Source organism: Brachypodium distachyon, chromosome 2 (genome assembly GCF_000005505.3).
Source record: "Brachypodium distachyon strain Bd21 chromosome 2, Brachypodium_distachyon_v3.0, whole genome shotgun sequence".
NCBI classification, from domain to species: Eukaryota; Viridiplantae; Streptophyta; class Magnoliopsida; order Poales; family Poaceae; genus Brachypodium; species Brachypodium distachyon.
Window position 1 is genome coordinate 17228573 of NC_016132.3, and position 23074 is coordinate 17251646.

The following is a 23074-nucleotide window of genomic DNA, read 5'->3' on the forward strand; positions in this document are numbered from 1 at the left end:
CAGGATAACCTTTTGGGTTCTCTCAGAAAAGCTAACCTTTTGTGTTCAGAAGTTTTTTTTTTTTTTGGTAAGTGTTCAGAAGTTAAAAGGCTAACCTTTTTGGGTTCAGAAATTAGAAGGCCAGTAGCCTTCAAAGGAGCCGCAGTGTTGCTATCTGATCTGACCTTTTTGGATCAAGTTGCACTCACTAATGATCAAGGAAGCTGAGGCGCTGTACGTGTAGAACTCGTGCTCGCTCGTGGACGCGGCCGTCCGCCGCGCGCAAGGGCGGACCGTGGGCCATGTGATGGCGCCCTGGAGGCGGAAGCATTGCTACACAGAGTCGCCCAGCAGCCCGAAGTATACTATAGAAATATCAGGATTCAGGAACCTCTTCAAACAAATTTTCAACACAATCCAGCATACAGCTTGCACAATTACACATTTCTCAGAGACTTGACACATTCAATACGTGCGTATTGGATGAGTTTCAGCTTAGCTGGTGCCACTCAGCCAAGATTCGTGTATCAATTCGAGACAAGAAAATTTCAAGAAGACCAAGTATTTATTGTGTTCTGTAGAAGAAAAAGGGCGTGTTTTCTGTTATATACCACGAAGAAAATTTTGATTTACAGGGCTGTGATGTACCTGATAACACAAATTGGAAAGAAGAGGAGGAGACAAATAATTACAGAAGCTTTGGTGGTGGAGGCCCTGAGAAATCAGGTGGGCTATACGAGAGCTTTTGGATCCAGTTGGCAAGTCTATTCTTATTTTGGTCCTGAGCTTCCTGGCAGCTGGCGCTCGGGATCTTGTCAAGTGTTCCATCCCTATCAAGAACTGTCTTGAGATTTTCAAGGATTGGGACTACCTCACTAAACTCGGGCCTCTTATCTGGTTGAGAAGACCAGCATTGCTCCATCAATTGCCGTAATGGTGCCGGGCAGCTCGAAGGAACCACCGGTCTCAAGTTCTGAAATGAGAATTTATGCTTGTCATTTTCGTTACCAAACAATTCACTGATGTAAGGTAAGTACAGTCAATTCATGTACCAACAATTGATGTGTAAAACTGAATGTTTCTCGAGGTAATTTCCTCGCTATGAATGAAAACAAATTGCAAAGTCCTGGATAGGGAGGATAGGGTATCAGAACTAGAAATACCTTGTTAACAACTGCAAACGCTGCTTGGACTGGAGTCATCTCTTCATAAGGGATTGAGCCACTAACCAGTTCCCACAAGAGAAGGCCAAAACTATAAACATCAACTTTCCGACCATATGGCTTGCGCTTACACATCTCCGGTGCCATCCACCTATATGTACCTGGGTCATCTTCCAGTGTATTGCAGTATACATCTTCAAAAGCTACTCCAAAATCAACAACCTTTGCACAATACTCTCCATCAAATAGAATGTTCTCAGGCTTCACATCACGGTGAATTACTCCTTGCGAGTGAATGTATTCCATGCCATGTGCAATATCCAGGGCAATGGAAATAATCTTCTCCAAAGGAAGACTTTTGCACTCCAGCTTGCGCAAAAAAGCTCTCAGAGAACCCCCAGACAGGAACTCAGTGATGACACAATAGACAGGTGGACAGCTACATGCTCCAACCAGCTAAACAAAATATTGAGAACGGATTAAAACAACTATTAGATGATAGCTACAGAACCAACACGATCAAATGTTGCAACAGTCCGATGATATAGCCTTTTTAGCGTTGAATCGGATGATAGCTTAAGAAAAAAATGTTTAAAAATGTAAATAAACAATGTGGTAAAATACAGCTGAGGTGATCCCAGTAGTCTAATACCAAACATAAGAAAATGCTTTTGTTTCTTTTTCTCTTAAATACTTCTCAAGGTACATAAATTAGTGACCTTACGCTATGAGTTTGACAACTATGACGACATTGATTAAACTGATGGGGATGGGAGTAGTTAGATAATTATGACAAGTCAAACATGTTGATTAGGATATTTCTCATGTGTGCTTGTCATCTCCAAGGGAAGGTATTTCTTTTTTGAGTGACAGCGGAAGATACCAGCATTGCAGGGGTATATTCTCCATATGTTCTAAGGGGAAACACTCTTGATCTACTGGCAGAAGAGTCGTGCTTGCAGAAAACTGGAAAATACGTAAGTTTACAATTATGCCTCAAGCTATTGCTAATCGAATATTCCAATGAATATAATGCATTTTGCACTTTTTAGATATTTCATGTGTGCTCCATACTGACTCAATGGCATAAAATTCCCGAAACCAAGTACTTAAAGTTCTATGAATAAATAGAAAGGCACAATTACAGAATAACTAATGGTTACCTTGCTGTTTTTTAAGGATAAATGCTAACTCACACGTAATGCATAGGTAGAAACAACAGAAGAAAATATGTGTGGAAGTTTAGCTAGTACCTTAATGACATTATGATGATCTAGCCGAGACAGAATGGTAACTTCTGTAGTGAACTGCTTCTCAAGCCGAGCAGCCAATTCCGTATCTTCACCGTCATCAGGTAGCCTGATAAATTTGACAGCAACAGGCTGCTCCTTGTAGATTCCATGGAACAAACGACTATACGCTCCTGATGCAAATCTATGGCCAATGAGCAACTGTGAGCGGTCGACCGTCCATCTCTCAAGTATCTCCAATGCAGTAATCTTTGATACTCCTCCACTGTCATGGTTCCTTGGCCAGGAAGAGGCTCTTCTAGATTGCAATATGCTTGCTGCTCTCGTCGAGGAAAAGGCAAAGGGGGGATTGTCATCCACTGACCGTGCTGAACTAGACTTCCTTTGCCGCTGCGGAGAGGAGAACCTCTTGCTGGCAGCTTTTGCCTCCCTAAAAACGTCGGAGATGACACGCCGGGGGATAGGGGATTTTGCTCTCCTTTTTGGCTGTGATCCATCTCCTGCGACCTTAAAAGATACACTTCGTACATTGGGATCACCAGCTAGTGTTGCATCCTTTGCAAAGAAAGGAGATGGGCCTGGGCTAGAACATACCCTCTGCAACCTAATGCTTTGTTCCTCAGAGTGGAAAGAGAACTCCAGCATGTCTGAGCTTCCATCCTCCGTAGTCCGGCCTAGACTGTTTCCCACAGGTTCAACCTCACGATCTTGCTTCACCGATGTTTCTTTCAATGAGTCTTCACTAATCACACCCTGTTGTTTCAGTTGACCATCTAAGAACACATCTTTCGGCTTTTGATCTGCCAAAGCTGCCGATGGTGCCTTCGGAATAGACGGCCTTGCCGGGTTTGAGGCTGCTACGACTTTGGCTCTTGGTTGTAAAACATGTGCAGGAATCTTAAGCTCTGAGCTGAATGCTCTCTGCTTCAACGCAACCCAGCGGTCAAACTGGTCATCAAAATCACCAAGCTTCTCCCTGCCGGAGCTAGACCTGACAACGGAGTGCGAGAACCTGGTGCGGCCCACCCAAGAGTAGTCATCCTCATCCATCTCCTCTCAGAAACCTCAAGTCAACCAGATCGGTGAACAACAGAATACTATAGGGCCGCCCAAACTTGCAGCAAGAACTGAATCAGAGTAACTCAGATGATGATAACCTGATGCTAGAATTCACCACGGAAGGCCGAAAACGATCCACTGCATTTGATCACTCCCCACGAGGCAAGGAATCCCACAATGCCTGCCACCTGCTCGATTGCTCGATTCTGACGCGCCATTGGGTCAGATTCAATCAATCGCCTCCTCCACTTCCTAAACCTGAACCCATATTTTGGAATCAAACACTCAAACAAACAGTACAGTAAAAAAAAATCAAGAACCAAAACATGGTAATCGCATCGCGATCGGTGTTTGGTTTTGCATCTGAAGCTCACCAGACTGATTGGCAGAATCTACCGAACGAGGAAGAAATAAGGGCAGCTAGCAGACCAATCGGTGGAACAAACAAAGCAACCGGTTTGGGAAAGCAAAAGGCATGGACCAAACAACGGGCCGTACCCCGTACTACATGTCTCGGCGAAGATAGAGGGAGTGGTGAGGTGAGTGCGGAAGGGAAAGCGAAATGCGTCGCTCCTCCCAAGCAAACTACTCCTCCATAGAAGAGCACTACAGTAGTATATCCTTGTTCTGGCGGCTACCGGGGATTCATTCATTCGAAGCCCATTCGTCCGTCCCACGCCAAATCCCCCATCTCTGACTCTGACGCCACCCAAAAAGAAGAGCTTTCCTAAATCAAGCCGAATCTAATCTGAATGAAGGAAAAGGGGATTAACCACCACCCCCGATCGAACCGGGGGAAACAACCGATTATAGCGGGGACAAACGGGCCGAATTCGAGATCACGGGGAGCACAAGGGGACGGAAGAAGAAAAGGGGAAGAACCAAAAATGGGGGAAAAGGAAAAGAATGTTGTTAGTCACATCAGAAAGCACGGGAAAGGCGAGGGCGAATCGCTTACCCCGGGAAAAAGCTTCTACGCCTTGCTCGTCCTCGTCGCGGATGCAGCAGAGATACTACCACCACGCAACATCGTCTAGCTGCGACCTTGAGTCATCAGTGCTCAGAGTCCCCACGGCAGGCTCGTCCTGCTCGTGGAAAATGCGGGGATACGATGCGACCCGATGCTCTTCCGTGGAAGCAAGGAAGCGGGGTCTTGCTGAGAACTGTACGGCGGGGAGACTTGCTGGTACAGGGTAAAAATTTGTTTGTTTGCTGCAATTATTTGAGGCGGATAGTCAGGCGTTCATCGGTTGGCCAGCTTATCACTTATCAGGATTTGGGGAAGCTCTGCCGATGGCGATGCGAGCTTTTGGCTCGATGGATGGGATGATTTTATAATTTTTATTTGATTTGCCACACCTCCCTGTCCCGTTGTTGTTGCGTGGACGTCGCCGTAGGGCCCCGAGCGAGAGGTGGCAACTGGCAAGTGGCAAGTCTGATTGGCATCCATGGGTCCTGCCTGAAGGGGAGGCTTTGACCGGGAGATCTTGATTCTGCTGCTTCTGCTTCTGCTTGGAGTGCTCCCGAGTCCCAACTGCTACGGGGCAAAGTGGGCCGGCGAGTTCGGATGCCACGAGACAAGCACGCGCCCGCCGCGGCGTTGGCATCGTAGAACCTCGTGCGTTTGGTCGGCTGGCTGGCTGGCCGCCGACCCTCGTGCGCGCTGGGAGTCAGGGCACGGCAGCGGAGGCCGTGGAGAAGTTCTTTTTTCTTTTTTTGAGGGGGTCGGCCGGTGGAGAAGTTGGAGTCAATGGCGTGCATTGTTGTTGTCTCGGCCTGGCTGGGCCTCGCTCGCGGCCTTGTTCCGGGAAGAAAATCGATTAGCACGGCCTCCTCGCAGCATGGGCTGTTTTGCATGCGCTTGGTACGATGGTACTGTAAGGTGTTTCCTCAGGCCGCAAGGATGGGCCTGGGCTTATATAAGTAAGCCGCGAGCAATTCTGTGGGCGGGCGGGTCTCGGAGGAGTGGCGTGCTTGGGCAGGCCTGGCATGGCTCGCTTCGTGGGCTGTTAGATCGGGCCGCACGTGGCCTGCTCACCCTTACTGCCGCGCGTATGGGCTTCCTGGGTAGGTCGAATGACTGGGCCTCCACAAGTAAGGAGTGCGCGAGCAATTCCGTAGCATTTTTTTTCTTCTTTTGTAGGTGCGGAAGCTTCATCTGAAGCGACCGATGAACCGAACAGGTGTCACCGGCTAATCCGATCCACAATGTGCGCCACAAGCAGGGCACACAACACAACACGCATGATTTAGATAATTAGATTCAGTTCCGCGGCTTCCGCGTGATCATCCCAAGTCCCCCGACCGTGCGTGCAGTGTACCGTGGCCAATCAGTGCGACCACGGACCATCAGACGACCAGCTTAATTAAGTGCTTAATTAGTTCGATTAGAATCTCAATGGAAAGTGAAGGACTGTTGGCGGGGGCCTAGCTAGCTAGAGATGTCTGTCATTCAGCTTCTCTGCAGCTTCCGTTGCAGTCACGGGGCGCCAAATTAATGTTATAGCTTCAGCTAGGAAGCTCACGCTAACCTTCCTCTGCAACCAAAACTTGATCTCCCTGCCGTCGGTTAATCCCAGCTTTTGTTCGTTTGTGATTTTATTGGATTGTAGATAAGATAAACTGGTTATGAACTTATATATGTGTGACCGGTGGAAGAGCTTTATCTGCACTTAGGACATTTGGGGCACGTATGTGTATGATGAACAGATGACTTGGTTATCAGTGGTATCATCCATGTGCAGTGATCTGCTTTTAAGAAATTTATATATGATCGGGGACCGTGGGTGCCATCTATTAGCTGCAGCCTGCTGCATGCATACAACAGTCCGCACAGAATTGTCATATGTTGTTAATATAGGATTTTTATTTGTTATGTGTAGAAAACAGAAATTCAAAGTGGTGCCAAAAGCATGTGCTCCAGGCTGACCAAATGTTTATTTAGAAAAAACATGTAATTCCTCTGTCCGAAAATAAGTGACTTATATTTGTATAGATTCTTCTTATACACGTCACATTTTTCGTGTTATTTATACGTCTTAAAAAATCTCATTGAAAAAGCCAATACGCCAAAGTCAATAACAGCTCACCACATGAAAAAGTGATGAGTTTTGCATCTTCCGTTAAAATAAGACAAATTTAATGTTTTACATATTTTTTTTAGAACATTGGATTTTTCTTTTCTATTTTCCTAGAGAGAGAAAAAAAATCCTTCTAACGAAAATTTACAGGTACATAAAAAAGCATGAATATTTATGTCTATCTTGAAAGTTTCGAAATAGTTTTAACACTTATTTTTTCTGACTTTTTACGGTTCATCCTTGAGCCAAAACGCTGCACAAGTAGAACAACATTAAGTCTCATTTTAATAAAAGTGGGGCTGGAGAGCAAACCCTATTCCTCTAAAAAAAATGGACTGTCCAATTTTTTGTTCAGACCCCTATTTGACAAATTGAGATGATTCTCTCTTTTTTTTCTAGAAGTTCAACAGTTGTCCGTTGCGAATACCTGAATACTCCCCCGTCTCATATTAAGTGACTCAAATTTATCCAAATATTGATACATCTATGTCTAAAAAGCATCTACATACATGTAATAAAAAATTACTTAATATGGGATGGAGGGGCATTTCTGAGATGCGACTAGAATTACTGCGAACGTTTTGACTTGCGATCTAAACCACGCTTCAAGTGATCTGGCAATATACGCGCTCCATGAACTCGAGACGCAAAGCACCAAAAACTTTGCGTTTTCTTCTCGTCGTCCCGATAGAAAATAAAAAACTCCCACCATGTTCCCCGAGGAAGACTTGACCAATTCGAGGGGTTAGAGATGACTGGACAATTAACATAGTGATCGCCAGCTGCAAGATTCTTAATTTTTACCATGAAAACTCGACGCCAGCAGAAAGCTATATATATCGAACTATAGATAATGCGTGAAGCGTCCTTCGGGCATGACGCTGTCCAAGAAACCAGAAAGGACTTACAATACAGAGTTTGATTAATTCCTTCAAGATGGAAAATAGTAATGTCTGATATGATCTTTGCTATGTTAAGTTGACTCTGAATATCACCAATTCAATACAGGCTCGTGTGCGTACGTTTTCATGTTTGATACTATTTGATGTTATCTTCGCTATGCTCAGTTGACTTCTGGATTTTACACCAATTCAAATAGACTTCTACATACATCACACCAGACTCAGATCACCGGAGTACGTCTTCGGTACGACCGTATCAATTTCTTCCGAATGTACACCTACCACATCACAGTACAAAGTTAAGTATAATCTGACCCCTGATGAGACCCCAAGGGCATGCAGCTATAGCTGATGAAACAGACACAAATTGGCAGAAACGGCGACTGCTTCATTCGATGAATTATGCCAAGCTGCCAACGAACCAACAAACCATGGCTCCTTTGCCCAAAAGTCAAGAGGAGGACAGTGCCCAACCCGAGGCAGTTCGCCGTCGATCCTTGGCGTTGCCACTTGCCATTGGCCAGCATCCAAGCTCCAAAAACTGTACATGTCACCATCTGCGTGCAAGGATGGCTGGACGCATATAGATTCCTGCCTGCCTTATCCTTGTTCCTGACGTTGGTCCATGGCGTGCGTGCAGCCTTTGCTGACCCATTCAGTTGATCGGTTCGCCACAAGAACGGTAAAAAAAAAGAAAGAACAAAGTGTTTTAACCAAGCACAGAGTTTGGCAGCTACCGGCCCTTGGAACATTAGCCACCACGTACTCCGACTAATTAAGACACTAATGGTCACTGTCTTTGGAAAAGGGCAGCCAATTGCGGATCGTCGCTTAATCTCCCTTGCGATAACACTCACTTGTTGGACGCAGGACAAAGGGTTAAAACAGATATGGATGCAAAAGAGCGTGCATATGCACGTACGTGTACGTGACACAAGTTCCCTTCACTCCTACGAAATTAATCAGCGTCGTTGGGTCGTTAATCTCGATTGATTGAGTTGATGGCAAGACATTTCACCTCGCTTAGCCTCTAAACTCAGTTTAATTTAGTACTTCCTCCGTCTCATATTAAGTGACTCAAATTTGTTCAAATATGGATGTATCTATACTTACAAAACTTTTAGATACATGTAATAGAAAGTCACGGAGTTGAACAGCAGTACTCCGTACTTCTACTTCGTCTTGAATCAACGAGCAAAGCAATCGGTTGGAACAGTGCAAAGACGCTAATTAATCATCCTCACATGGGGGCCGCCCGGCCGGGCCGGGATGGATTGATCGATTACTAATGACGCTGCAGCACGGAGATCAAGCGATTAATTAGCGTACACACAAGTCAACAAGGAGCAGCTGGCTAACTAGCTCGATCATGTACTCCACGGAGACTTCCACGGCTCCAGAGTTTACCAGTCTACTCCATGTCTCTTCATACTGAAGAAAACGACTGGCTGCACTGTACAGATGTCTATAACTCCCACGGCCGTCCAACCAGTCAACCAGCAGTTCTTAGTGGCATTTTTTGCTTTCTGCATTCTACTCCATTTTTGCTTTCGATCTCCATTCTACTTTGCTTTGCATTGTTTAATTTGTTGTAAAGTGAAGAAGAGCCATGTGCCCGTAACCCTGGTACGCACCACCGAAGCTATCTATTTTGGTAAGTACTGCTTCCTCCGATGGTATTACTTGTCTCAAATTAAAAAACGTCTAGATATATGTAATATTTCGACAAGTAATTCCGATTACAGGGATTAGTACTGTATAAGGTGCACCGATGGTAGTTCTAGCAGCAGGGAGCTAGTGCCGGCCATCGACCGCGAGCTGCTGGCGCGCACACACACCACATCTCCTCTCCCAATGGCGAGATGGTCAACCGGACAGTCTAACCACTGGTGGCTCTCACGGCGCTGGACGAAAGCGACATTTCTTTGACCCGAATCGATGATATAAATTAAAAAAAATTGACACTTCATTTGCAACAATTACAGTTTGTAAGAACGTGCTGCGATCGCCGTGAATCTGAAGAATTACGGTTGCTCGTTCATCGCATCAAAGGCGAAGATGGTGTGACACTCTTGTCAGGAAATCGGTGTAGGTACTGCTATCACTGGCGGAGTTCCTTATTCCTTCTTGTGTCAGACTGCTAGATTTGGGAGAATTCAGAAAGCTGCGATCCCGAGGACGATAAGGATTAGACGGTACCTTCTTAGCTAAAATAAACGAAATGGGCATGTGCTGTTTGCATCCATGAAAGGGAGGGAGGAAGGAGAAAGATTTCTGCAGGGTAACTGAAGAAGGAAACGGGCAGAATTAATGGCATCGAATGGAAGGTAAATTAGGCACAATTAGAAGTTCAGAACCGTTCTTGGTCAGAAGACAACACCAGGAGCTCAAAGAGGGATTCTTTCGGTTAATTCCTTCGCGAGCAAAAATTACAAGAAAGCACCGAGGACGAGCCGATCGAAATTCGAAACAATTACGTACTGCTGCAAGGACCGGAGCAGTACTCAAGACTGTATACTCTACGCGCGCGCGGAGCACGGCCGGCCGGTTACAGCTCCGAGGACGGCGCCGCCGCCGCCATCCTGGGGGAGGTGACGGGGAACAGAGGCAGAAGCCGCGGCGGCTCGGCGGCGGACCTCGGCGAGGGGTGGAGGAAGAAGCCCTTGCGCGCGATGGCGGCGCGCTCCTCCGCCATGGCCCCCTGCTGCTGCTGCGGCTCCCCAGGGGACCCCGAGGCGGACCGGTTGAAGGGGTCGGGCACGAGCGGCGTGACGGGGCTGAGCGCCAGCGAGGGAAAGTCGAGCACGCTTGGCGACAGCAGCAGCTCCGGGGCCGCCGCCCTCGGCGAGGCCCCCGCCGCGGCCGCGGCCGCCATGGCCAGCGGCGCGATCATCTTGAGGTTCTTCATGCCGCTCCGGCGCTCGTACAGCTTGAAGGCCGGCTTCTTCGCCCTGCACGGCACGCCTCCCCCGTGGATGGTCTTGGCGGGGGGCCTCTGGGTCTGCGACGAGGGCGGCGGCGGAGGGGGCATGTCGGCGGCGCCGGTGAGCATCTGGACGATCTGCTTGAAGGAGGCGGTGTCGGCCTGGACGAAGGTGGTGGGGAAAGGGGTGGTGTCGATGATGCGCGGGGCGGGCCTGGGGGAAGGCGAAGGCGGCGGCGGCGGGTGGTGGGAGGAGGGGGACGCGGCGGCGGAGGACGGCGAGGAGGAGGAGGTGGAGGAGGACGGCGAGTTGGGGTCTCGCGGGGGCGCCATGGGGAGGAGGAGTTGCTTGGAGTTGAGGGGAGCAACTTCCATTGTTGGGTGGTTTCGGCCTTTCGGGAGAGAGGAAAGGGAGCGCTTCGGTTCAGTCCTGGGGGGAGTGTGAATATGAAGGGGGAAGAGGGAGGCGATGCATATAGTTGGTGTGTGGGTGGGTGCTTTCGGAACTTTTCTTTCTCTCTGAAAAAACAAATGCTGCTGTCCGTTCCTCTCTCGCAGATTTTCTTGCCGGTTTTCAGTTTACTACTCTCTCTCTCTCTCTCTTTTTCTTCTCCTCTCCCTTAGTTTTCCTTTTGTTGTGGAAGTTGTATCCACCTGTTTTTTATTTATTTACCACAAGCTGTATCCACCTGGTTTGTATGACTCTTTGTCATCAGTAGATGTGTTAATTCTAAGGGTAAAAAAATGCAGTTGAGTATATATATTCCCGGACATTTAAGAAAAAGAAATAAGCATAGTACTTTTTGCGGAACGGAAATAAAAAGGTGCAGGAAGCAAGCAGACGAAAACATTACAGGAGAAAAAACGAGGTAGAAACGGAAACGAAAAGGTGCGAAGAGAAGGCAAAAACGGAAACTTGATTGCGGAGGAAATGGAACCGAACCATCAATTTCTACCCAAAGTAGATGTGGAAACATAAATGAAAAGGGATGCAAAGAAGACGGAAACGAAAACTTGACCACCGAGGAAATGGAAACTGCCGCCAAAGAGACGAGCAAAAACAGAAATGAAATGGAGCAGCGAGAAAGCGGAAACAGAAACTTGGTCATGAAGGAAATGAAAACCGAACATCAATTTCTGGCGAAAAGACGGGCGGAAACGAGCATGAAAAGCGTGGAAAGGAAACAGAAACTTGATGACAGGAAAAATGAAAAACGGAATGGTGATTTCTTGCAAAAAAGACATAGGCTGGAACAAAACAAAAACGTATGAAATAATTGGAAACATAAACTTGACCGCAGAGGAAATGAAATCGAAAAATGGGCGCAAACAGGATTGAAGTCCACAAAAATCCGGCCTATGCCCATCTATCGCGGCCCTAATTCCCTTATGTCTTGATGCACTATGTTATTTGTGGCATTCTTACAGAGCACTTCTTATGTCACCAAAGGTGGAATGCGTTGTGTTGTTCGGCGCATTCTTATAGTTGTTATGTTGTCAAAGGTGGAAACTTATGCATAATATACTTTGTGGTGAATATCTAGTCGATATTCCATTATATACTTTGTGATGGATCATGATATATGACAATATTTGCGGTCGTTTGGCAAACCCACGTTTGTTGGCATTGCTGTCTTGTTTAAGGGTGTTCAGAAGGGTTTATATATCCTGCAAATATTGGTTGTTGCATCCATGTCCGCTTTGTATTCGATCTATATTTATTTATTTTTCGGCACTATCCACTTTCATATTCGTTTTTAGGAATTTTATGTTCATATTTGTTTTGATAAGAAAACGAAAGCAGATATGATAGTCCCCACTTTTGTCCATTTTCTGAATTAGAGGATATGCAAAAATAAGAAATATTTCAATATCCAGATGAATCCCTGTGTTCCATATCAGCCCAAGCAAGTTTTTCAGTTACACTACTAATTCTTAGAAGCAGCATAAGTAGAAAATGCCACCAATTTTGCATATCCTCTATAATTCAGAGATGCAAAGAGAAGAAGAAAAAGGTATAAAAACATAGGGAGTATCCTTGACTTTACCAGGTCACAAAGGCAGGAAGAGTAGCTTAAAAAAAAGGCAAGGACGGAAGAGTCCAAAGATGCTTTTGTCAAGTCGAAGAAAGGTGGCAAGAGCATTGACTTGGACAGCAGCGGCATAGCATAGGCAGCTCCCCTTGACCCCCATCAGCATCTGCCCCAGCATAGGTGGGTGGGGCCGCCGGAGGAAGAAGAAAGATGCTTCCTATCCCTGACCGTCGCTGCCTCGTACTTACCCTTCTTTGCCCTTGTCAAATTTCCACAGTATAGGGTCCATGATCGGTAACTAAAAACAGTAGTAAAATGCTGCACCATGGCTGCTGTTGTTGCTTGGCCAGACGATGTAGAAAATAGAAAAGGACCGGTGAAAAAAGAAAGATGTTACGAAATGGTGTTTTACCGCTGCGGCAGAGGCTGCGGCAAAAATTCAACTGTAACAAGCATCAAAGGCGTTGGGGTGATTATTTTCCCCCTTTATGTTGTAATAAAAATCCTGGAGACGCGACCACGATCTTGCAATGAATGCTCTCCCCAGGACATTCGTGACCGGGATTTAAATCCGGTCTTAAATTCCGCCGTATTAGTGCGCGCGCTTGTCAGGACACTACGAGCCGTACGTACCATACGAAAATACTGTACTACTGCTACTCCCCCATTATCAATGCCACCCGGTCAAATACACAGAGCATCCCGTGCTCAAATCCATCCATGCCTCGAGGCTGCAAGCAGTGTATTTCCATGTTTCCTCTTGTGCTGGACCACAAACTTGTGCTGGCGTACTCGCTCGGTCTCATATTAAATGATTTTTCTTATTAAATGTATTTAGACGTTTTTTACTCATAAATATTTTTATATTTTAATAAATTTAAGTCATTTAATATGAGGCGGAACGAGAACTTTACTTCAAAACACAGATACACTATGCTAGCGCTGTAGAACGTTCTAGAAGCGCGGCGCCGAAAAGACGGGGCAACGGAGAAGGCGTGTTGGCGTCCGGTCCCAAGTTTGACGGACCCTCTTTGTATGCAAGCAACGCATGCATTTCTCCAGGGCTGAACGCACTCACCGACGATCTCCGGTGACTCCGCAGGCCGCAGCATAGGAAGGAAGGAGGGAAGAAACGGCCGGGGCCGGGGGCAAAGCGATACGCCTGCCGGCCACTATCAGGAAAAGAAGATCACGGGAGGGGAAAAAAAAGAAAGTGTTTCGGCACGATAGGAGATCGTATGACCCGGACCGCCGACCGGACCGGCAATTCAACGCGTCAGCACTCAGCAGTGTACTCGTACTGCTCGACTAGCTTTCACAGTTTCACTCGAGTAGGTCAACCTCTGTACTGTACTAGTGCTAGGATTTTACTTGTTCTAGCTAGACCACCATGGTGATCTTCGGATCGAGGTGGAGCTTGTTCGCTAACTGCAGACTCGTTCGGAATCATCAGTGCTGCTGCTTGTCTTTTGCATTTGTGGACCTGGAGTCTGGAGAGTATTTGATTCACGAGTGTGTTCTTTTTTGGCGTAAAAAATGCTTGTAGTAGGAGTACAGTTTTACATCTCTGAAAACATCGCCCCGGATTCTCGTGCATTGGATCCGTCGCAGTGGAGACAACATACGCCCGCATATTAACCTCCTATTTGGTTGTCTGCTGGCCTGTGAGCCGGACACTGGTCAAAGGTGTTAAAACACCAAGTAGTACAGTATACTCCTCCGTATCCCCAAACGAGCATGCAAGTAATGATTTTTTTTTCACTTAACGATGATGGAGGACGGAAATTGAAAATCGAGAAGATGATTTTTTTACTTAACGATGTTTTTCATGCCAATTAATCTTAGTACTCCCTCCGTCCCAAATAAAATGACATGGATCTTTTTCGAAAGAACAAAAGATTTCATTAATTAATCAGGGTCCAGGTACAATCATAAAGGAGGGCTCGCTGAAGAAAGTCAGGGAAATCTCCCAGCCAGCAAGTAGTACTATGGTTACATCTTGAATGGTTTGCTAGACTATCACTAACACTATTCTGGTCACGAGGAATTTTCCGGACAGGGATTATCCTCCAGAGGTCAGAAGTTCCTTGATGTTTGTAACTCGATGGTGGTAGACTGAGAGATTTGTGCCGCTGTTCGTGATTAGAGCCAAAGCTTCTGCAGAGTCAGTTTCCAGCATGGTAGGGAGTTCAGTGCACTGGAGCATGAGCCGGAGACCGTCCTCGCAGGCAGCAAGTTCAGCATCAAGAGGGTCGCAGCAATGGTACAGGTATCTACGCGCAGCTACAAGGAGCTTTCCATCATGATCACGAATACAAACACCGATGGCCGCACTTCCAGACTGTCGGGGGAATGACCCCGGGTAGGATCATGACGGCACGGCTTTAGCCGAGATGACGGAGGCAAAGCCAGCATGGTTATGTATGCCGGCATCGTAAAGTCAAACTAACACTAAGCCGGCATCCTTGATGTATGCCGGCATGACTATATTGTCTTATGAGCTTACAGGATAAGGACGAGCACCTTGATCCCGGCCCACGCCGAGATCTCTCAACGGTATTATCCTGACCACGCGGCAGAGGGTAAAACAGCGTCATCATTATCGTGGAAAAGGCAGTCGCCGCTTAAGTACCGGTGCCAGACGACTGTACAAAAGAAGCACCGAAAGAGAATTTCTGACGGAAGCCGGCAGAGGATAGCGGTACTTGTTGCAGGGTGCCAGGGAAAAGTAAATTTGTCTTGTCCCCTACGGTGCCACCAGGAGGGAACCAAGCCGCGTGTCTGGCGGGGCCCAAGGAAGGCGACGTTAGGACTCGGCCCACATGTCAGTGTGACATGTGCGGCCTATAAATAGAACCTTACCCCTCTGTAGAAAGGGACGGAGCACTTAGGCATCTAGGTTTCCCTTTCTTCTTCTTCCTCAAGAATACAGCTCAAGGAGCGTCATTGTAGAGCTTGTCTATCTCGGCTAATACAACAAAGCAGGAGTAGGAGTCTTACCTCAGCAAGAGGGCTCCGAACCTGGGTAAATCTGTGTGTGTTTGTGTAACTTGTGCGTGTTTCCCTTCACGTCCTCCCTCCTCCGGTTCCTCCTTCGTCCATCGGCCCCAAGTTAAGCCATCCTATGGAATCTATCGTGACACCACCACGACAGTTGGCGCCCACCGTGGGGCCAGCAGCGGCGCTGGCTGGAGTTTTCATCCGGATGGAAAGCTTCCTCATCACCGGAGAGCGCGTGGTCTCCGGTTTAGTCCAGAGATTCGGCTCTCTGGGCTTCATCGATAACAACGCGGGCTGCTTCTACGACGCACCGCTTCCCTGCGCGGGCCGCTTCATCAACTTCGGCATGCACGAGGTTTATGTCATTACTAACAGTCCCTGCAAGTACTCGGAGCAGGTGGTGGTGGCCGAAGATCCCCCCCGCCGTCTGCACGGTTCGCGGCCGGCATGCCGACTACCTCGCTGACCGTGTGGAAGTCATGGTGACGGCTTATGGCGCTGATGCTGGAAGGGACGCTGCAGGAAGCGGTGCGGTCCCAACCAAGTCCGGCAGAACGGCGAAGCTCCCCTTGGAGAAGTCGGAGAACATCGCTGCTCAAGCCGGCACGACGGCCCTGCCGCCGAAGCCGACTCAGCTCCAGGCCTCCATTGAACGGCTGACCGCGCCGGTAGCGTCGAACGCTAACCCGGCCTAGCTGCAGGCAGAGTTGGAGTTGGAGAGACGGAAACAGTTGAAGGAAGCAGTCGACGTCACTCACGCTCGACAACAGCTCGACATCTCGCTTCGTGAGTATAACAAAGCCCATGGTCTTAGTTCTACTGTATTTACTAACCCTAGCAGAGTTGGGGAAGTGCGTAACCGTGGCAAGAACTTGAATGCCGAGATAGCTAGAGATGGCAGGGGTGCGCCAGTAGTGTCGGCAAGTTTTGCCTCGGCACTGAAGCCGAAATACAATACCCCTGTCAAAAATCTCAGGGCTGCCGAGGCTGCGGCTGAGGAGTTGCCGAATCTTACGGGAGAGCCACTTCGGCAGCAGCAACTGCGTGTGAAGGAGTTACTCCACACAGCTAACGAGCAGAATGAGGCGTACATGAGAATGCACGGCAAGCCCGGTGCATCTCAGGTAATTCACTCGGCAGCAGATGCTGGTGGCCGAGTTGACAAGCAAGTGTCCTCACCTGGTGGTAAACGGGACAAGAGCGTTAATTATGGCCGGGATAAGCAGCTAGAGCGTTATGACCCGGCCCTGGCCGAGAAACAAATGGTCAAGAGGGTTGATGACAGCCAAAGTGGTCTGCGTCCCGACAATAATCGTCGAGACCAGCAAGAGCGTTACTCGTTTGATCATGGACACCGACATCGGGGTCCGGCATCCAATACTGCTGCAGGTCAGCAGGGTGTCGGCCGCAACCCCCTGTATCGAGGTGAAGATCGCCGGTATGACCGTTACGATGACGGATACTCGGCCATGGGTGACGAGGGTTATATTTGGCGAGAGCGTGATAATCTCGGCCCGCTCGGAGCCCGAGTTGGGAACAGGCAGGTATCGCCCCTGGATGCCCGACATCGGCTTGACAGAATTTATCTGTCCGAGCTTCTGGAGGAGCAAGGCCCTCTGGGACCGCGTTGTTTTGCGCATCGGATCATGAGGGAGAGACCAGCCCTAGGTTTCCAGCTGCCCAAGGGTACGAGAACGTATGACGGCAGTACGAAGCCGGAAGATTGGCTGGAAGACTATATCACGGCAGTGAGCGTGGCAGGCGGCAACCGCAGATGGACAATACGTTATGTACCCCAGATGCTGGTGGGACCGGCAAGGATCTGGTTGAACAATTTACCGGAAGACATCATCAATTGCTGGATAGACTTTGAAGAAGCTTTTGTCAGCAATTTCACTAGCACTTATAAGAGGCCGAATCGCCCTCAGCAGTAGTCCATGTGCAAGCAAAGAGACAACGAGACTGACCGGGACTACCTGACAAGATGGAACAATCTCCGCAATTCCATCATGCATATTAATTACCTCTTTGGTATTGTATAAACTGTCCAAATCATTTGAAAACTTTTCAAAACAGAAACGAAACTTTGTACTTTAGAAGTAACCTTTGTGTGCATCATCATAGCATATGCATCATGACATGGCTTTTGTATTGAATGTTGTGTTTATTGTGTGTATGTTTCTTTTATTTTAGATTGTGTGGAGTGTAATCTTTATTGTTGCGAAGAGTGCGAGAACTATCACAACCTTGGACAAGGCAAGTTCACTTTGATCATATCCCATTATTATTATTGTTTTAAAATATTATGCATTAGTGTTGTTGGTAGAGATGCATTGATACGACTATTACTCGTACCTCTATGCTAGCTATAAACCTCAGGTAGTATAGTTTACCCTCGCCATTACCTTGCTACCAAATTGCCATTGATTGTAGTTGAATGTTAAGCTATGGTAGTATCGTGGGGGGAAATAACTACATTATGATATTGTTATGCCGTTGGCTATATAAAATGTTTTTATTAGATGTAAGGCAAAACAATTAATCCAATGAACCGTCCTGGGTGGGCTGCTTTGAAGATTTTGAGGATTAGCGGCGTCAGGTCCATTTCTATGGGTCCCTCTAAGTCGAGTTCCTGTGGATTCAGGAATGGGTCGTCCATGGACGTCTCTCCCGTGGATTCGGGGAGCGCCTACGTTGCAAATGTGGAATGCCACCTGGGGTAACAGAGACTGGACTAGTTTCCTGTTTAGTAGCTTCCAGTACAACCACATGGTAATATGGGCTCTGCCAGGATGGATGTAAAACATATGACCCTGGATCCGAGGGATTGTGCAGATGTAGCCGTGTAGGTGGGAACGTAGGTCCCTCAGGTGGTCTGGGTGATTATGATCTGAAATTCCTGTAATCGATGCCGTTGCTACTCTACCCTGAGGACAGCAAGGGATTAACACGTCGATTTCTTGTGGGTAAAGTGTACAACCTCTCGAGAGTGTCAAACTAAGTACTTAGTCGTGTCCCCGGTTACGGACAATCATGAGCAACTAGATATTGGGGCTGTAAGGAAAGTCTCACTCATTCCAATTTCTTAAATAAAATGAATGGTTTGAACAGGGTAGGAGCACTTGATGAATCCACTTCAATGTGCTCTAGGTTAATAGGAGCATGGGTGTGTCTACCCCGTGTCCAATAGTTAACATTATTATAACATTCCTTTGTAGTAGGATAATTTATGTTCTGCTTCCACGCAAATAGCCTTGAATCCCACTTTGCCACATTATGCATATACTTGATAAGCTCTGTTATAACTCCTAGTGAATCTTGCTAATACATTCAATGTATTGACCCTAGTGGCTGCATCATTTAATGATGCAGGAAGCTCCGACGACGAGTAAGATGAACGTTCTGCTTATTTGGGTTATGGGCCTACATTCCAACACGCTCTCACCGTGGTGTTGATGTGCCCTTGTATCTTTCGCTTCCCGCTGCTAAATAGTTGTTTTATTTCCAGCTAACCTGTGAGGTTATGCGAGTTGTAAGTAATTTTAAATTCTGGTTGATACGTTGTAATATTGAGACCTTTGTTCTATGATATTACATCTTGAAACTGTGTATGCTAGTGAGTCGATCCAGGGACTAGCACTAAAGCACAAAGATCGAACCCTTGTACGGGGGCGGTCGCTTCACGCAGCAGGTGACGAATGCCGAGAGACTAAGGATGACATTCGCCGGAAGGTGGTGCGGCTGGAGGCCGAAAAAATCTAGGAAGTTCCTAAGAGAATCGCTAGCCGGAAGAGCGAAACCGTGTTCGAAGTGAGCAAGGAAAACGACATGCTCACCAAGCTCCGGAGTCGGCACGGTCTCGTCGCCGGGAATCCGGCTTTCAACGTCCTTCGGAATCTGCCGGGAGCGGCGGGGCCACTCAATGTCCGCCGGAGTGACATCGGAGCCCTCCCTGTCGGCTCGCTCCGAACCAGTCCTCCGCTTATTGCTATCGATTCGATGATCCCTATAGGGCGCGATCAGCGAGAGTTAATTATTGGGGACAGACAGAATGGCAAAACAGCAGTAGCCACAGATACAATTCTCAATCAAAAGGGCAAGATGTAATATGTGTTTATGTAGCTATTGGTCAAAGGGGGAATTCATACCTACTCGGCATTTCACGAGTTATGAAAATGCAAGAAAGGATACTAAATCTCATCGTTAACTGAATTCAGAATAGAAAGATTCAGAATAAAAAAACATGCAAAGTAAAGGTAGGCGGGGAATCCCTTTTGATAATGAAACAATGGATAATGGAATAGCGGGGTTAACCATATTATCAAAGTGGTTAATTCCTTCAATAAACTTTACTCAGGAAAGTTCCAACTCTTCTATAAATTCATATGAATTTATTACTAATGCAATATCTTCTGTAAGTCTAGTTATCCTCGGTTTATTCATAGCATATATTTTCTATGGATCTGCTTATTCTTTTTTTCAGAATTTGGATTTACAAAATTCCTTTGTAGAGCTACAAAAGGATTCGTTTTTTTTCGTGTCACAGCTGATTACTCCTTTTTTTTCCTTTTTAAAGAGCGGCAATCTCTTCCAGCTATTCTCTATTTCCTTGAAAAGGGTGCTCAACCGACAAGAACTTGTTATGATATTTTAAAGAAGGCGGAATTCTTTAAAGAAAAAGAAAGAACTTTTCAAAAAAGATTGACTAATCGAGAAAAACAAAAAAGGAATTCCATTGAATTGTATTTTTATTGATCAATTAGAATTGCCTTCTAGAACGTATAATTATCTCAAAAGGGCCAATATACATACACTATTGGACCTTTTGAGTAAGACTGAAGAAGATCTTATGAGAATTGACAGTTTTCGTATGGAAGATGCAAACTTGTTTTTATCCTAACTTGAAAAAGAAGAAGAGCCAAAAATTGCAATGGATTTAAAACGAGAGCTCATTCTTAAGTAAATCAACTGGGAGATGCTTCTCTAGAGTGTCCCATCCTTAATACCCAAAGTTTCATATCTGAAGCAAGTTTTCAAGAAACTGCTCGAGTTTTAGCAAAAGCTGCCCTACGAGGTCATATTGATTGGTTGAAAGGCCTGAAAGAAAACGTAGTTCTGGGGGGAATTATACCTGTTGGTACTGGATTCCAAAAATTTGTGCATCGTTCCCCACAAGACAAGAATCTTTATTTCGAAATTAAAAAAATATATTCGCGTCGGAAATGAGAGATTTTTTCTTTCTCCATACAGAATTAGTTTCTTCTCCCAAATCTCCTCCGCACAAGGAAAGAGCTCGCGCGAGCGGAAGAAGGTGGCATAGGCTGAGGAAGCCGAGAAGGAACCCGGGTTGCACCACCCCCAACGGAATGAGTCGTCACTCACGTCAAGCACCACCATCTGTACCAAACCCCACAGAGATAAGAATTCCTAAATCTCAGGCAAAGAGAGGTTTGTCGCGATACTCCGGATCCAAAAGTCATCGGCCAACGCCTCGGCCACCGAGACCCTCTTCGCTCTCGGAGATAGTTTCTTCCACAAGCAAGGCATCAGATTATCAAGGCTATCTCCAAGGAGCCACCGGTCAGTCCAGAAGCACACCTGCCGCCCGTTACCGACACAGGCCGAAATTGCAGCCCGACACAACTGAATAGCCATCGGCGGGATGTTGAGATTGAATTCAGCCCAAGGCCGGCCCACGTCGGTTTTCTGTAGCCAGAACTACCTCGACCGCAAAGCCACATTGAGCAGCTTCAGATTTGGCAAGCCCAGACCACCAACTGCACGAGGTGAACAAACATCCTTCCAAGCAACGAGACAGTGTCCACCATGAACCTCCTTATGGCCCTTCCAAACAAAACCACAGCAAATGTTGTTTATACCGGCAATCACCTTTGTCGAGAGATCAAAAGACATCATCACATAGATCGGCATAGCGCACAAGGTGGATTTAACCAGGATGAGCCGGCTACCTGACGACAGGAAGGGAGCGGACCAAATTTGAAGCTTGTTTGCAACCTTATCCACGAGCGGCTGGAGTTGCGCCGCCAAAGGCTTTCTCAAGCCCAAAGGCAAGCCCAAATAGACGCACGGCAAGCCCGAGACCACACAGCCCATCCAACGTTGAACCACAAGTTCCTGATCCTCGGAGCACCGGATAGTATGAGCTGACGTCTTTTGAAAATTAATCCGCAGCCCTGACGCCTCGCCGAAATCATCGAGCAATGCCACACAAACTCTAATCTCCTCCTCCACAGGCCGGAGAAAGATTACCGCGTCGTCCGTGAAGAAGGAGGCCCGTTGAGCAAGCCCATGCGAGGCCAGCCTCCCAAGCAAACCCACCGCCTCGGCCTTCCTAAACAAAGAGTTAAGGACATCCATAGCAAGGATGAACAACATGGGCGAGAGGGGATCGCCCTGCCTCAAACCACGCCGATGCGGAATCTCCTTGCCCAGAATGTCGTTGATCAAGACCCGAGTGGAAGCTGTGCCAAGGAGAGCACAAACCCAACTCAACCACTTATGACCGAAGCCAAGCCACCTCAAGACATCTAGCAGGAAGGACCAATTAAGCGAATCAAAAGCCTTTGTGATGTCTAATTTCAGGAGCACGGCCGGAGAGCGAAGCGCAGGAAGGCGCCTGGCAGTACTCTGAACAAACCAAAATTGTCATGCAAGCACCGGCCCTTAACAAAAGCCCCTTGGTGTGGCCCCACAAGCCTCGACAACTCCGGACCAAGACGGCAAGCCAACACCTTCGGCACCAACTTGCCCACGCCATGAATAACGCTAATAGGCCTAAAGTCACGCATAGCCACCGCTTCTGGCCACTTAGGGAGTAGGCAGATGTATGCTCGATTCACCGCATCGAGGCCACGAGAATCAAGGGAAGCAAAAGTCCTAAAGCAGCACATGATATCATCCTTGATCACGGACCAGCAAGAGGTGAAGAAGCGACCAGTAAACCTATCTGGGCCGGGACTCTTATCAGGCGGAAGCTCCTTTACCACCTTCCAGATCTCCGCTTCCAAAAAATCCCCCTCCAACCCGAGAGGTTGAGAGATCGGCAGATCCAAAAACTCCGGGTCAAAACCAAAGGCCCGGTCCATGGAAGAGCCCAAAAGCCGCGAGAAAAAATCATTGGCCACAGAGGACATGCCCGCGTGATCCGAGACATGGGCACCATTACTTTCCACAGAAGAAGTGAAGTTTTTGCGCCTGCGATGACTCGCACTCAAGTAGAAAAACTTAGTGTTCGTGTCTCTCTCCTTGAGCCAAAGCAAACGGGAGCGCTGCCTAGCAATCGTGCGCTCAAGCGAACACAGGCCAAGGAGTTTTTTCTTGAGGAGCAACCTGAGTTGGCGTTCCTCGGTAGAAAGAACACGGGCCTCCATAGCCACATCAAGACGGAAGATGACCTCCGTAGCAACAAGGATCTGAAGCTTAACGTTCCCAATGAATTAGTCGCTCTAGCTCCGTCCACCCGCTGAAAGGGATTAGCAATCCAGCGCTCATCGGCCAACCATGCCTCCTGCACCACTTGAATGAACCCAGGAACCTTGGGCCAGAATGATTCAAAACAAAATCTCCGCCCAACCAGCAAATCAGCCTCAAGATCAAGAATCAACAGGCAGTGATCGGAGGTTGCAGAGCTGAACGCCGAGAGGTAGGCGTTCGGCAATAAAATC

The 23074-nt window shown here is 47.4% G+C and overlaps 2 protein-coding genes across 2 annotated transcripts; both read right to left on the reverse strand.

Annotated features, from left to right (window-relative positions):
- Positions 1-525: 525 nt before the first annotated feature.
- On the reverse strand, positions 526-4727 carry LOC100827155 (dual specificity protein kinase shkB). The gene is made up of 4 exons (XM_003568038.4): positions 4410-4727; positions 2396-3709; positions 1143-1598; positions 526-952 (listed from the first exon to the last, which is right to left on the reverse strand). The coding sequence occupies exons 2-4, from the start codon at positions 3440-3442 to the stop codon at positions 668-670; spliced, it is 1788 nt and encodes a 595-aa protein (XP_003568086.1). The 5' UTR covers positions 3443-3709; positions 4410-4727; the 3' UTR covers positions 526-667.
- Positions 4728-9744: 5017 nt separating this feature from the next.
- LOC100827364 (VQ motif-containing protein 4) lies at positions 9745-10839 on the reverse strand. The gene has a single exon (XM_003565984.4). It carries the CDS (start codon positions 10729-10731, stop codon positions 9982-9984), a length of 750 nt encoding a protein of 249 aa, XP_003566032.1. The 5' UTR covers positions 10732-10839; the 3' UTR covers positions 9745-9981.
- Positions 10840-23074: the final 12235 nt, after the last annotated feature.